At 37.3% G+C, this 15,563-nt stretch overlaps 1 protein-coding gene across 4 annotated transcripts in view; it reads left to right on the top strand.

The window, feature by feature from the left end:
- MAP4K3 (mitogen-activated protein kinase kinase kinase kinase 3) overlaps positions 1 to 15,563 on the top strand; it is a 206,459-nt gene that overhangs the window by 137,337 nt on the left and 53,559 nt on the right. For 3 of the 4 annotated variants that reach the window (XR_015249002.1, XM_086700431.1, XM_086700434.1), the window contains 3 exons: positions 2,814 to 2,892; positions 8,112 to 8,170; positions 9,427 to 9,489. Coding sequence is in view for 3 of the 4 variants with exons in the window: in XM_086700431.1 (XP_086556557.1) it covers positions 2,814 to 2,892; positions 8,112 to 8,170; positions 9,427 to 9,489 (201 nt within the window). In the remaining variant the exon portion in view is untranslated. The remainder of the gene's footprint in view (positions 1 to 2,813; positions 2,893 to 8,111; positions 8,171 to 9,426; positions 9,490 to 15,563) is intronic. The other variant, XM_086700432.1, reaches the window with a different exon arrangement.

Genomic DNA, 15,563 nt, shown 5'->3' with positions numbered 1-15,563 from the left:
GATTGATTCTCAAGTAGTCTACTTACTAAGTAGATTGCACAGTGCTTGCCTTCTTGTCTTAACTGTGACACGGAGCAAGTACATTTTTTGTGCCTTGGTGAACTGTCCTACTCCCTTTCTAAGTTCGGGTCATTTTCCAACATTCTTTTCCTTTGTACTTCCAATGCATGAAATATCTCCATATTCGTATTCCCGTGATGTGAAATTTTTTGTGGATGCCACTTCTTTGGGAGCATCTTCCTCTTTTTTATCAGAACCGCTTTCTTCCTTTATACCAGTAAGTTCACCTTCACCGAGTTCTCTGGCTGTACATGTATAGGCTCGTGAGCAGCAGCCGGGTCCACGCTCTTACCGTCATCTGTTTCTTCCTAGAACTCCACTTACATGTTACGTTCAGATTTTATTTCCAGCATGATCCAGACTTCACACTTTTTATTTCTTTACAGCACTTTCATCTTTGTTGGCTAATTCCCTCTTTCAGCTACCAGTTTTTGTTAAAATGTCACATGAGTGTATCCTCACTGGGAGACCAGAGGGAACACAACTACCCACTCTGCCGTCTGTGCACGAGCTGACAGGTGCTCAGTGAGCAGTCACAGACATGGGAAAAAGCGATGTGATTTGTCACTGAATGTGACGTGCGTCTGTTTGTCATGTGGTGATTTGTGGCCTGAATAGAGAGCTTGCAGTGAAGTTTGTACGTTATACAGTTACAGTTCATGTACTGAATGTTAATAAGATATTAATATACCAAATATTATACGATTGTAGAGTATCTATACAATTAATATACTGCTGACTGATATTTGAACCATGTTATGGGGGACTGGTGTCATTTAACTAATTCATGGTGACTGAAATTCGTGCATCCTGAGACTGCAAGGCAAGGACTGCCTGTGTCTTCTCAGTGCACTGAATGCCACCTCGTTGTCTCTTTGCACATCCTGTACACTCGTCACACTGAATTACGAAGTCCTTTTGAAAATGTACTTAAACAGGAGAAATAATAAGCCAAATACAGAAGCAGTCTGTGGAATGAAGATGCTTCTGAAGTTTTCTCATGTAGTGGAGAAAGAAATTCATCTTTCTTATGAAGTCTGTGTTGTTCGTATTATAATTGTAGGTTGTGGGGGGAGAACTTTTCTTCTCATGTTTAAGATAAAACTTTTCCCAGAGAAATTCATAATCTTACTACTTGCAAATGCTTCGTTGTTGAAATTGCTAAGGGCTGCGTTCCCACTCATAATTTGAGTGACATGTATCTAACTTGCATTTGAGGATTTGCTGTGATACTGTGCATGTTGTATGAAGGCTGAATACTCTTGAAAACATTGAGCACATCTGCTAATTCTACAGTCTCTAAAATGTATTATCTATCCTACACTGTTGGAAGGAAGTTTGACTTTTTTATTTTGGATTCCCATGTAGTTTTTTAGAAAGGTGCTGCACATTATACTTAATATAGTTTTCTTCCACATGTTAACCCATTTACTCTGTTCAGCATTCTGAGATTTAATAATTTTATAGGTATACCGTTTAAGCTGGGAAAGTAAAACTGTTCTCCTAGGCAGTCACAGGTTTTATTCATGTTCACTGGTAATAGCAGTCTGTGTGACTAGCCTGACGGGATACCTGTTTTTGCTTGCTTGTTTGTTTTTGCTACTATATATTGTTATCAGAAGTACGGGGTTTGTTCTTTTCCAGCTCTGCGTCTAATTAGCTGAGTGCCCGAATTTTGAGTCTCAGTGTTCTCATCTATAAAATGAAGAATAGTACTTGGTTCACAAGTGTAATTTGAGGACAGGATGAGCTGAGGTGTACGAAAGCACTTTGTAAAACTGCAAACCACTGTGTACACGTAAAGTTTAAATACTTCAGTTTTGAAATGGCTTTTGCTGCTGTTTGACTACTATCAGTATTTCAGTGTTTGGGGTCTTTTAGATTCATAAGGTTTTATTTCCTGAGACACACCAATATGAGAATAGTTGACTTGGGTCCTGTTCTTGATCTGCCTTTTGAATCTGCTAATTTGAACTTAAATGTTAATGAATTACATTTTTCACGAAGACATATCTACGAGTGTGTCTCCTTCAAAGGTAATAACTTCAAGGGAAGCGTTTCACACACAGAAAAAAAAAAAAACCTATTTGGTACGTGAAATAGATGCTGGCATCACCTCTTAAGGTGAGACCTTCAAGTGTATGGGCAGAAGCTGCAGAAGCTTCTCAGATAAGGCCCCTCGTACTCCATATGGTTGGAGGGATGTCTGTGATTGAATGTTTCTCTCTGGAAGTGGCAATACACAGAGCTTTTAATACAGTAAAAGGAAAGAAAATAGAGTGCTGTTCCTATAAGAAGAAACATGAAGGGGGAAAAAATTATGCTTACTAAAGTAAAAGGACCATAAATCTTTAATGCCTTTAGCATCGTTTCATTTTATTCACCCCATTCTTTTTGATAGAAGAACTTGAGGCAGATTTTTTTTTAAATCACAGTATCCTCTTCTGCAACAGGGAAAGCTGCAGCTTTTGAACAGCTGTTGAATTATTGAAATACTCAGTTTTGGATATTTATTTCTATTTATTTCAGAGAACGTTTATTGGGAACCTGCTGTGGATAAAATATATCCATAATCTTAGAAGCTCCCAGTTACTGGTTGCCTCCTTTGTAAAAAAAATAACCACAGAATCATTATATTTTGTCCTGTGTTTGCATAAAATGGGGTATTTCTTTCACATTTGGGTAATTTTGTGGACCAGACTGTGACTTGATTATCAAATGCCACATTATCATTGATTTTGGTCTTTTCCTAGCCTCTTGTTGCTGTACCACATAGAATTCACTCAACAAGTAGAAATGTAAGAGAAGAAAAAACCCGCTCGGAGATAAACTGTAAGTGTATACTTTACACAGTTCATAATTTAACAATGAGAAATAAGATTTCAGGTTGTAATTTAGTTAACAATTACTTTTGTTTCATTTTTTTCCAAATAGTCTTTCTTAGTAAATCTTTTTAAAGGTAGAGTTTAATTAAGGCAGTAAAAAATTTTTCACTTACTTTATTCCTGGGGAAATTTCTGTGGCAAGAGAGGGGATGTATTTATGTTGTTATTGTTTGGGAGGAGGAATAAAATCCCTCAACCAGGCAGGACAGAAGTAATTGAGGCACTGCTTCTTAAACCGATAGGTGTGTACAACTCACCTCGAGAGCTTGTTGAAGTGGTTTCTGATTCAGTGGATCTGCTGTGGGAGTGAGGTTCTTTACTTCTCACAAGCTCCGAGGTTATGGAGATGCTTATGGTTCCAGGACCACACTTTGAGTAGCAAGGAGAGGTAGAGATCTGCAAACTGGCTTAGCGTCTGAGTGTCCTGAGCACCTTTAAAACTAGGTTCCACGCCCCACTTTTCCACAGATTCTGATTCACTAGGTCTTGGGTCAGCCCAGGAATCTGTCTTTTAAAAACAGCCCTCTGGGGGCGCCTGGGTGGCTCAGTCGGTTAAGCGGCCGACTTCGGCTCAGGTCATGATCTCGCGGTCTGTGAGTTCAAGCCCCGCGTCGGGCTCTGTGCTGACAGCTCAGAGCCTGGAGCCTGTTTCAGATTCTGTGTCTCCCTCTTGCTGACCCTCCCTGTTTATGCTCTGTCTCTCTCTCTCTCAAAAATAAATAAAAACGTTAAAAAAAATTAAAAAATAAAAACAGCCCTCTGGGTAATTCTTATGTACACGAGCGAGTTATGGGCCCACCGAGACAGACCTTTCATTCACAGGGACTCTGGTGCTGTCAGCTCATTAGTGATGAACTCTGCCAGCAGGAATCTGCAATAATAGTGCCTGAACTTCATTCTTCTTTTTGGAAGCATTAATTCTCTATGACTTAGAATACTAATTTAGTGCAATCGGGCACTGTGATAACAGTTTTCTGTGAATTAAAGATTTATCCTGAAGGACCTAAAATCCAAAATGGCTTTAGTGAAATTATGTGGTAACTTAAAGATAACTACTGAAAAGAAACTGTTCCCAATTTTTGGCTAGATTAGTAATGCTAATTATAATAATACATTTCATACTTCAAGATGAATCCACCTGTTTGTCTGAAAAGCTAATAAATAAGTAGTGGCAGACACCATTTAGTAGGAAAAAAACAAAAGAAATGCAGAGATGAAGAGATTTGCCTGTGGGATGGAGGGAGACTCCAGGTAAACAGCAAGCCCTGGATCCCTCAGCCTCCAGCCCAGTGGTCTTTCACAAACACTGCTCCGTTTCAGAAACCGCCTCATCATACTTGTGTGGCTTTTACACTGCAAGTCCTTTGTAAACTTCCTTTGAAACTTTGGCTGGACCATACACTGTATATTAAGTTCTTAGAAAAACTTTGTGCTGGCGCTACTTGGAAGTACTCTTAAAAAGGAGGAAACTCGGGGCGCCTGGGTGGCGCAGTCGGTTAAGCGGCCGACTTCAGCCAGGTCACGATCTCGCGGTCCGTGAGTTCGAGCCCCGCGTCAGGCTCTGGGCTGATGGCTCAGAGCCTGGAGCCTGTTTCCGATTCTGTGTCTCCCTCTCTCTCTGCCCCTCCCCCGTTCATGCTCTGTCTCTCTCTGTCCCAAAAATAAATAAATGTTGAAAAAAAAATTTAAAAAAAAAAAAAAAAAAAGGAGGAAACTCTTGAAAGAAAATACCGTGCATTGTACAGAAAGCCCAGGACTGGGATTTGGTACTCTGTTTGCCAGCAATTGCCTGTGTGACCTTTAAGCTCCATCTGAAGCCAGATGGTTTAAACTTGCTGATTTCCCTCCAAAAGTATTTTTCTGAAAATGACAACCTTAGTATATGAGCAAAATTTCCTATTTTTTTTAATTAAAAAAAATACTTAACAAGATGTCTTTGTCCTTTCTTTGATAATACAGGTGGTGAGATCAGAGATGCCTTTGTAGTTCATTTAGAAAACTTTATATATTCAGTACTGTTGAAAATCTCATTTAAGGTACTTTTATCTTGTTATCCAGTTCTTTTAAAAAATTACATTATCAGACTCTTTATTGCAAAGTGCAGTTCTTAACTGAATCATTCTTTACAAATTTATATTTGTGACTCTCAGCTTGTAACTGTGTATGCATGTGTATGCTGTTTAAAACTAGATGCCTATACCCCAGTTTTTCTGAGATTCTCACGTGCCCTCCTTTTGGTGGGAGCAGGTCCCTTCTCCCCCATTTGCCAGTAAAAGAGGTGTCATATCCCTCATTGAGGTAGCAACAGAATTAAAACCACCACTTTGTTAATTTGTGAGTTTGATACTTGAGGCTTTTAAATCTTTCACAGTGTTCTAATATCTGCTTTTTGGGGCGCCTGGGTGGCGCAGTCGGTTAAGCGTCCGACTTCAGCCAGGTCACGATCTCGCGGTCCGTCAGGCTCTGGGCGGATGGCTCAGAGCCTGGAGCCTGTTTCCGATTCTGTGTCTCCCTCTCTCTCTGCCCCTCCCCCGTTCATGCTCTGTCTCTCTCTGTCCCAAAAATAAATAAAAAACGTTGAAAAAAAAAAAATCTTTCACAGTGTTCTAATATCTGCTTTCTTAGAATGTTTTATGACTTTATGTGAGATATGATAGAATATAGAATAGTTAATGCTGTTGTCTATAAAGACAAGCTTTGGAAAAATTATTTTAAAAATTGTATACAGTTGTTCCTCCTGATAATGTTTTATGTTTACATTTACATGGTGTCTCTCCATGCAGCAAAGGTTTTCTCTTTATTAAACCAGATGGTGTTTAAGCAACATATATACGAAAACTGACTCCTGTGCAGAAAGGGTGTTATTCTTTCCCTTTTAGGAATCCTCTCTGCCTTCATATCATTAAATACAATAAGCAAAGACTCACTTTAGGAAATAATTCCAGGCCTCTTCCTGTCTGCCTTAATAGGGTTAGTTTTGATCCATAATTGCTAGTGTAGGGTCAGCAAGTGGGAATGTTGGAGTGGAGCTGTCTCAAGCTAAAAGGGAGTTTTCATCTGGATATTAAAATAGAAATTTACAGTGTCTGGCTTGACATATGTTCAAGGAGATGGTAGAGGAAACAGATCAAGACCAATCGACAGCTAGTTACAGATAAGTAGAATTTTCTCACATTATGAAGAACATCATAAATAGCACTGCAGCCTAGGATGGTTGACCAATAATTATTTGAACAGTAGCTGGAAGATTCTGTGGCAGAAGCTTGACATCACTTGAGGGAGTTTGAAGAGAACAGGCATGAAGAATAAATCTCCAGAGGGACTGTGCTGCGCCGTTACCCCTCCCCCCCCCCCCCCCCCGCTTCTAGCAATGCATTCCCACAGACTACAGAGTAGTACTTTGCCCACAGAGGACAAGGGTATAGGAGCCCTGCTACAGTTAAGATTTTGTCCTTGTTAGGAAAGTTAGTCTAAGACAACATCTCTGCTCCCCAGCACTCAGTGATTATACAGATTATATGTATACAGAATATACAGATTATTCTGGCGGGGGGAAGCAGGTATGTTCACATGTGACAGTAACACAAGACAGATAGATGCACAAACTGTCCTCATGTAAGTTTATTACACAGATTTAACTTTGCTGTTTGATGACAAATACAGGTGAGAGCTGTTCAATAGGCCTGTATCAAGGTAAGGTAGGCAGATATTAAAATATTTTAATACCTTACCTAAAAGTTATTTTATGATCTTTGATGTGTGATCATGTGTGGACAGGGGTGAGGAACCCGTTACTGAAGAACCTACTCATCTCTAGGGGCCAGAATTTGATATCTGGTCCATAACAGCTATAAACTATGTACATACTTATACAACTGGAGGTCTTACAGGGCTGTGTTTCCCAGCCTTTTTCACTTATCCCTTCTATTGATAAATATTCAAATCGCATGGTTTCTTTTAACTGGTATTAACATTCACAGTAAATCATACATACTAAGCTAAAATAAAAGCAATTATAAAAATGATTATACTTTAAAATTTCACTCATTTCCTGACCTTGATTGAGAAGGACTGTTTTGGCTGAAGCTCTTACTAGTTGAACTGTGATATATTTGTGATTGTGTTTCTTCTTTTTAATGTTTTGTTTGTGCCTCTGCTTTTATTTCAGTGGTTTTGAATGCTTTACCCTGGTGATAAAAGCAGATAATGATAGTGAGATATGGAAATTAGAGGTAAAGATAATGAAACATTCAGTATATTATAATAGCAAGGAAGAAGGTGAAAGTAGTACAGTTTATATATGCTCTAGGTAGCTTATACCTGAGCTCCAGTGATGTATTATTTATTGTTGTATAATAAATTCCCCAAAATTGAGTAGCTTAAAATAATGAACATTTATTCTCATACATATTCTGAGGCTCAGGAATCCAGGACAACTTTGCTGGGTGGTTCTGGCTCACATCTGTTATGAAGTTATACCAGCTGGGGCTAAAGTCATTTGAAGGCTGGGCTGGGCTGGAGGATTTGCTTCTGTGGTTGCGTAACTATTAACTGAGGCTTCAGTTACTTGCCACTTAGACTCTCCTTAGGGCTGTTCACAACATGACTTCAGAGCAAGTAGTCCAAAACAGAGCCCAAGATAGAAGCCTTACCTTGGAAGTGATACACCATCACTCTGCCATATTCATTTGATCACAAAGACCAACGCTGGTGATGTGGGAAAGGACTACACAAATTGATGAACACTAGGAGGCAGGAATCATTAGAGGCCAACTTGAAGGCTGGCTTTCAAAAGTAGTCTGCCTCAATTGCTGTCTGCCCACCTAAATCCTGAGTTAGATGCTCTCTAGTGAATGCTGGGTCACAGTGAAGTAGGTTAGATCCTGACTGTAACATACACATAATTCTGCTAATCATTTTTTTATTTTATTTTATTTTATTTTTTACTATGGAAGAGGCTTAGGACTAACAGATTTAGCTTTAAATAGCCTACCTAGACTTTCTTGGACTTTTTCCAGCCAACAGATTCTTAATTTAAAACATTGGGTTTTGATCCCTATATGGTACATGGTAAAATTAAATGTATTGCCATAGAGTAACTTTTAAAATTATTACGTCTTTAAGAATACAGAAAGAGATCATGGCTTTACTTCTTTTCTTCTTTAGTTGGCCAAGTAAAATTTGATCCACCCTTAAGGAAGGAGACAGAACCACATCATGAACTTGTAAGTAGAGCAGTCTTGGAATGTTAACACTAAAAATAAATATTTTAATTAGTCTTTGTGATATTGGTAATGACTACAAAGTCTAGATCTTGATATTTTCAAAAGCATTTGGGGAAATAAAAAGGTAAGTAATTCTAAAATTACAAAAAATAAATCTGTGTTGCTGAGATCGAATATTCTTAATGTTAGGAGAAATGTACTAGTTTTACCATTCTCCTGTTAAATGTTTTTAATGCTGACCTGTTAATTTTTTTTTTATTTTTGTTTTTCAGTTTTCGAGGGGCTTTTTGTGTATGCATTTGTTAGGATAAATGCCCCCATTTTAAATTAAAATGTTGGACCAATAAAACACATCTCACTGAATTTATGGGCAGCCTTTTAAGAGTGTAAGCCAGTTTTCTAAACATGAGGGTAGAGTCAAATCTATTGGGACTAAAACTCAGGAGAGACCAGGCATACATAATAGATCAAGTCTGTCATTCATTTAAGGCTTGCTAACTCTATGAATGTTCTTTTCATTATTGTTTTTTGTTAATGTTTTATAAACACCTTCCTAGATACGTGATGATATATTTTTAGATTCAGTCTTAGAAACAACATGTTTTGCAAATATTTGAGATGTTACTATCCTATGGAAGAATTTAAAAAATGAGACTTAAAAAACAAAATCAATCCTAATGAAATTAGTTTCCTAGAGCTCCAGATTATATGTTTTTTTTTTTTCTGTTCAATACTGAGAAGAAAGTAACTATTAATAAGTAGTAAGGATTGAAATGGAAACTTTCTTAAATTTAATGCTTTTGTGAACCCACTTGACTAAAGGTATACAAAGTGGAGTTATTCTAATTCAGTATACCAGCATGGAGGAAAGGAATGTTAAAAATTCTTAAAATGATTATAACATTTAAACCTAACATTTATGTAGAGGATGTAGAAGGTTAAGAACAAAAAGTAGTAATGATGTTTATAAATGCTAATAGTTACTTTGTTAAGGCAGTTTGAGTTTGTTTCCTGTTTCTCTTTTGAAGTTGGCATTGCATGTATTTAAATTATATACTAGTTTAATAAAACTGTATTACAAAGCAAAGTTGTTGCAATATTGCTATTTTACAAGCTTCTTAAGATTATTTGACTTGGCATTTGCCTTAATAAAATTATTAGCAGGACTAACCTCATTTGTGACAGTTTCCCTTTGTGAATTTGTGGCTTTTAGTTTAAGTGTAAATAACTTGGGTTTCTTGGTCTCTGCTAAACAGCCCGACAGTGATGGTTTTTTGGACAGTTCAGAAGAAATATACTACACTGCAAGATCTAATCTGGTATTTCTCATCTTCTGATTTTCTTTGTCAGCATTGTTTAGTCTTAATTGTTTTTGATTTTTTTGATCAAATATTTTGTTCAATTTTAACGAACCAGCTTAAACATCATTTTATAAGTTCCTGTCATTTAGCAAGGTTCTATATATTGATTATTAGCATTTTTTTTCCAAAACAAGTTAGATATATCTACTCAAGTGTATTATAATGTAATAAAAACTAAAAACTATTTTCCTTTTTTATGAAAAGTATTTAATTTTCTCACTCAAATGGTTTTTTTTAGAAATTACATTTCCCATAAAAATGTCATTTTAATAATGTGACTTATTTTAGTGAACTAGAAAGCATCCATATATGTATTACATATCCGTTCATATATATAGAACTATTTTTATATATTGCATATATAACATATATGGAAATAGTTTCAAAAAATAGCTTACCCCTAGTTAACAATGAAATCTGTCTCAGATGAAATTTTAACTTTTTAGCATTAGGTAATATCTGATTTTCTCAGGCCAAAATTTGGATTTTAAAGCCTCCCTGAAGTTATAAGTATTAAGGCTGTTTTACCATTAGGTAAGAAAAGAGGGAAACTAACCCTGGTAAATATTAAATAAATAGCAACTTTAGTAGTTGCTATTGAATAGTTTTTTTCTACTTCAGTAGGTAGCCAGGACCCAAAGTTGCCTCCATATTATCCTTAGATTCTATTTTTCTGCCTTTTCATTGGAATTTTCTTTCTTTTTCCTTTCTCTCTGCCTTAATAACGTACTTCTTTCAATTCTGATTAGTTTAAATGATTCTTTATATAAATTCTTAAATCTATACCCTGTAACGTTTGTAGAACATAAAATGTTGAGACATAATTTCTCTTTTGAGGAAGTTGCTGTCTTGATGGGCGGAAATTATTTGGACATACAAACTTTCAGCTGTGCAACAAAATATACAGTGGATTGCCAGCAGGTGTTGACTGTTGAGGAGAGGCTGACATTTATGTAATAAGTGTATGGAAATCAGAGGAGAAAAGCTTTGGGGTTAATGTGGCTTATCTGGCTTCAGGAAGGGACTAAAACTGATTTCACTGTAGTGTAGGAACCCTTATAGAGTCTTCAGGAGGAGAATGGACAGATGCCTCCAATGTTTCATGGGAATTGATGTGGGAACAGTCATCGGCACAGATGCCAGTTTTGAGAGATGGCAGATAAAGAGCTGAAATTATGAAATTGGCATACTACTCCTTGAATTATGGTATTGGCTCAGAAGAGGAGGATTGAAGTCATCAAAGAAGAAGTGATAGATGAAACCATGATTGCATTTGTTCCCTAGTTAGGTCCGAAGAAGGATGGAGTGCAGAAAACTGGTTACCACAGTGGGTGATGCCTGTGTTTTGCAGTCAAAGGTAGAACCAACATGGGGGAGAAAGAAGAAGCAGTTGGAAAGCTGGAAGAGTCAATATCAATACTTGGACTGTCACAAAAGAAAGAAGGATGCATCCGATGGTCCAGAGAGGACCAGAAAGTGTAAGGATTGGGAGTTAAAACTGTCCACAGGGGCAAGTGAGATGAAATGTCTGAAGAAAACCCTATCAGCGGCTTCTGGATTGAAGATTTTTTTCAGAATTACATATAGATAGGTTAGAGTGACAATTAGTGAAATTTCTTGTGGAAATAAAAGATCACAAAATCAAAAGTTTAAACTGACCACCACTAATATTCTCTAGAAAAGACAACAGCAACAAACCCAGAAACATGGTCTTTAAAATTACAGTTATTCTCTTCTGTTCTCTGGGTTGCTAGAACTAGCCTAGTAACATGAATAAATTATGGCTCTGTTCCCTAGAACTGTCCTACCCCCAAATAATCAGGAGTTTCTGACAGAGGGAGCAGCTGACAGGCTGTCTTGTGACAGAGGGCTTTAGGGACAGTTAACTAATTACATAGTTCGGGCAGAAAAGGATGAACAAAATATTTGTCAGACCCTACAGTTTATAAAATCAAACTTTAAAAGTTCACCTCTGATGATGATAAAAACTAACGTTCATCTACAAGTTTTTATACACCAGGCATTCTAAATGCTTCAAATGTATTAAAATCTTTGTATTGGAAATGAGGGAACTTAAGGTGCAAAGAAGCTGAAATTGGTCTTCCTCCTCAGCTAAATAATAGCCCACCAGGGGTTTGATCAAGGCAGCTGGTTCAGGAAATGAAACCTAAACCACTGCCTGTTGCATCTACCCCAAATACTGAGCTCGCACTCATGGTCTCTTTTTAATCATGTATATATGTTCCATAGTTATTATTTTTTTAAAAGAATGTACCTGTTTTACTGTTTGTTTTTACTGTTTGTGTATTTTGAGAGAGAGCGCACGTGTGCGCGTGCACCAGCAGGGGAGGGGCAGAGAGAGGGAGAGAGAGAATCCCAAGCCAGCCTCTGTACTGACAGCAGTACTGATGCAGGGCTTGATCTCATGAACTGTGAGATCATGACCTGAGCCGAAATCAAGAGTTGGGTGCCACCCAGGTGCCCCCGTAGTTACTACTTTTTTTTAATTTTTTTTTTTTTTTTTTTTTAGAGAGCAAGTGCATGTGCACAAGCAGGGAGGGGCAGAGGGAGAGAGGGAGAATCCTGAGCAGGGCCTCAATCTTGGCAACCCTGGGATCACGACCTGAACCAAAATCAAGAGTTGGATGCTCAACTGACTGAGCCACCCAGGTGCACCATTATTCTTTTATTGTGGTAAAATATACATAACATAAAATTTACCATTGTGAGCTTTTTTAAGTATGCAGTTCAGTGGCATTAGGTTCACTCATATTGTGCAACCATCACTGCTATCGATCTGCAGAACTTTTTCGTCTTTCCACACTGCAACTCCTTATCTATTAAACAGTAACTCCCATTCCCCCTTCCTTGCAGTGCCTGGCAACCACCATTCTATTTTTTGACTCTTTGAAGTATCTCACAGATGTGGAATCATACAATAGTTGTCCTTTTTTGACTGGCTCACTTCACTTAGCATAATGGCACAATGTGTTTAAGATTCATTCATGTTGCTGCATGGGTCAGAATTCCCTTTTTAAGGTCGAATAATATTCCTGTGTGTGTGTGTGTGTGTGTGTGTGTGTGTGTGTGTGTGTGTACACGTGTGTACCACATTTTGTTTGTTCATTCATCTATCAATCGGACAGTTGCATTGCTTCCACCTTTGGACTATTGTCAGTAGCGTTGCTGTGAACATGGTGTACAAACATCTTTCAAGTTTCTACTTGAAGTTCTTTGGGGCATAGAACATGAAAGGGAATTGCTACATCATATAGTAATTCTACATTTAATTTTTGAGGGAAATGCCGTACCATTTTCCATAGCAGCTGTGTCATTTTACATTCCCCCCAGCAGTTCACATGGGCTTCCAATTTTTCCACATCCTCTTCAACACTTCTTATTTTGTGTGTGTGTGTGTGTGTGTGTGTGTGTGTGTGTGTGTGTGTGTGAGAGAGAGAGAGAGAGAGAGAGAGAGAGAGAGAGATAATAGCCATCCCAATGGGTGTGAAGTGTCCATAGCTGTTTCAATCCCCTGATTTTATCAGTCCTGAAACTTTGGCACTGTCAGCAAGATTTCCAGCTGTTACAAATACTTGTTGCTGGCCACTAGAAAGAAACCTGTTGCACACAAAATGTCTGGCTGTCATCTTAGCACCAAGATGGCAGCTTTAAATCTTTTGGGACCCAGATTTACCCTCTTAAAGACTTGTTGCTTAAAAGTCCCATATCATCAGTGATTTAAGTGCTAAATGTATTCATTTTATGATTTTAGAAATGAATTGAGAATATTACATCTCAGTTTTCATTATTACATTACAATGATTTCTTAAAAATTAGATTATCATAATATATGAAACCTGAAGAACAGAGCTTGATTTCTAGGATTGTTAGTAATAAAGATCTGCAAATTTTGAGAAGATGCTTAAGTTTAAAAACTTCGCCATAATGCAGTAATTAAATAGTAAGAGTTTTGCTTCTAGAAGAAAGCATAGGCAGTAATCTCTTTTGTTGCCTTAGCAACATTTTTCTAGGTATGTCTTCTAAGGCAAGGGAAACAAAAGCATAAATAAATTATTGGGACAATACCAAAATAAGCTTTTGAACAGCAAAGGAAACCATCAGCAAAATGAAAAGGTAACCTATTGAATGAGAGAAGGTATTTGCAAATGATATATCCAGTAAGAGGTTAATATCCAAAATATCTTAAAAAAACTTACACAACTCAACACCAAAAATACAACCCAGTTAAAAAATGAGCAGAGGACCTGAATAGACATTTTGGCCAACAAACCCATGAAAAGATGGCCAACAGCACTAATCATCAAGCAAATGCAAGTCAAAACCACAATGAGATATCACCTCACACCTGTCAGAATGGCTAAAATCAAAAAGTCAAGAAATAATAAGTGTTGGCAAGGATATGGATAAAAAAGGAACCCTTGTGCACTGTTAGTGGCAATGCAAATTAGTGTAGCCACTATGGAAAACAGTGTGGAGGTTTCTAAAAAAATGAAAATTAGAGATACCATATTATCCAGTAATCACATTACTGGGTATTTACCCAAAGAAAATGAAAACACTAATTCAAAAAGATACATGCACACCCCTCTGTTTATTGCAGCATTATTTACAGTAGCCAGGATGTTGAAACTTAAGTGTAGATAAATGAATGGATGAAGATGTGGTATATATATACAATGGAATATTAATTAACTCAGCAATAACAAAAAATAAGATCTTTCCATTTGCAACAACATGGACGGACCTAGAAGGTATGCTAAGTGAAATAAGTCAGAGAAAGACAAATACCCTATGATTTTACTTACATGTGGAATCTAAAAAACAAAAAGCAAATGAACAGATAAGCCAAAACAAACAATCAAACAAAAAACCCAGGAGCAGGTCCATAAATAAAGAGAACAAGCTGGTAGTTGCCAGAGGGGAGGGGGGAGGAGATGGGCAGAATGGATGAAGAGGAGTAGGAGGTACAGGCTTCCAGTTACCGAATGAATTAGTCACAGGGATAAAAGGTACAACATAAGGAATATAGTCTGTGGTATTGTAAGAATGTGGTCTGATGATAGATGGTAGTGCAGTTTGTGGTGAGCACAGCATAATGAAAAGAGAGGTCTAGATCACTATTTGTATACCTATAACTAATGTAATAGATGTCGATTGTACTTGAGTTTAAAAAAAAAAAAAAAAACTTTTTATGAGGTCCCAGTAGTTCGTTTTTGCTTTTGTTTCCCTTGTCTCCAGAGGCATATCTCTAGTAAGGAGTTGCAGCGGCTGAGGTCAAAGAAGTTGCTCCCTGTTTTCTCCCATAGTATTTTGATGGTTTCCTGGCTTACATTTAGGTCTTTCATCCATTTTGAATTTATTTCTGTGTATGGTGTAAGAAAGTGGTCCAGTCTTATTCTTCTGCTGTCCAGTTTTCCCAGCACCATTTACTGAAGAGACTGTCTTTTTACCATTGGATATTCTTTCCTGCTTTGTCGAAGATTAGTTGGCCATACGTTTGTGGGTCCATTTCTGGGATCTCTATTCTGTTCCATTGATCTTTGTATCTGTTTTTGCACCAGTACCATACTGTCTTGATGATTACAGCTTTGTAATGCAGTTTAAAGTCTGGAATAATTGTGATGCCTCCAGCTTTGGTTTTCTTTTTCAACATTAATTCAGCTATTTGGGGTCTTTTCTGATTCCATACAAATTTTGGAATTGTTCTAGCTCTGCGAAGAATGCTAGTGTTAATTTTGATAGGGATTGCATTGAATGTGTAGATTGCTTTGGGTCGTATCAACATTTTAACAATATTTGTTCTTCCAGTCCATGAGCATGGAATGTTTATCCATTTATTTGTGTCTTCTTCAGTTTCTTTGATAAGCTCTCTGTAGTTCTCAGCATACAGATCTTTTCTCTCTGATCAGGTTTCTTCCTAGGTATCTTACAGTTATTGGTGCAGTTGTAAATGGGGTCAATTCCTTGATTTCTCTTTCTGCTCCTTCATAATTGGTGTATAGAAATGCAAC

Source organism: Puma concolor, chromosome A3, assembly GCF_028749965.1.
Source record: "Puma concolor isolate L17-30 chromosome A3, mPumCon1.1.hap2, whole genome shotgun sequence".
NCBI classification, from domain to species: domain Eukaryota; kingdom Metazoa; phylum Chordata; class Mammalia; order Carnivora; family Felidae; genus Puma; species Puma concolor.
Note: the sequence above shows the minus strand (reverse complement) of the source record. Positions and strands in the feature narration are given on the sequence as shown.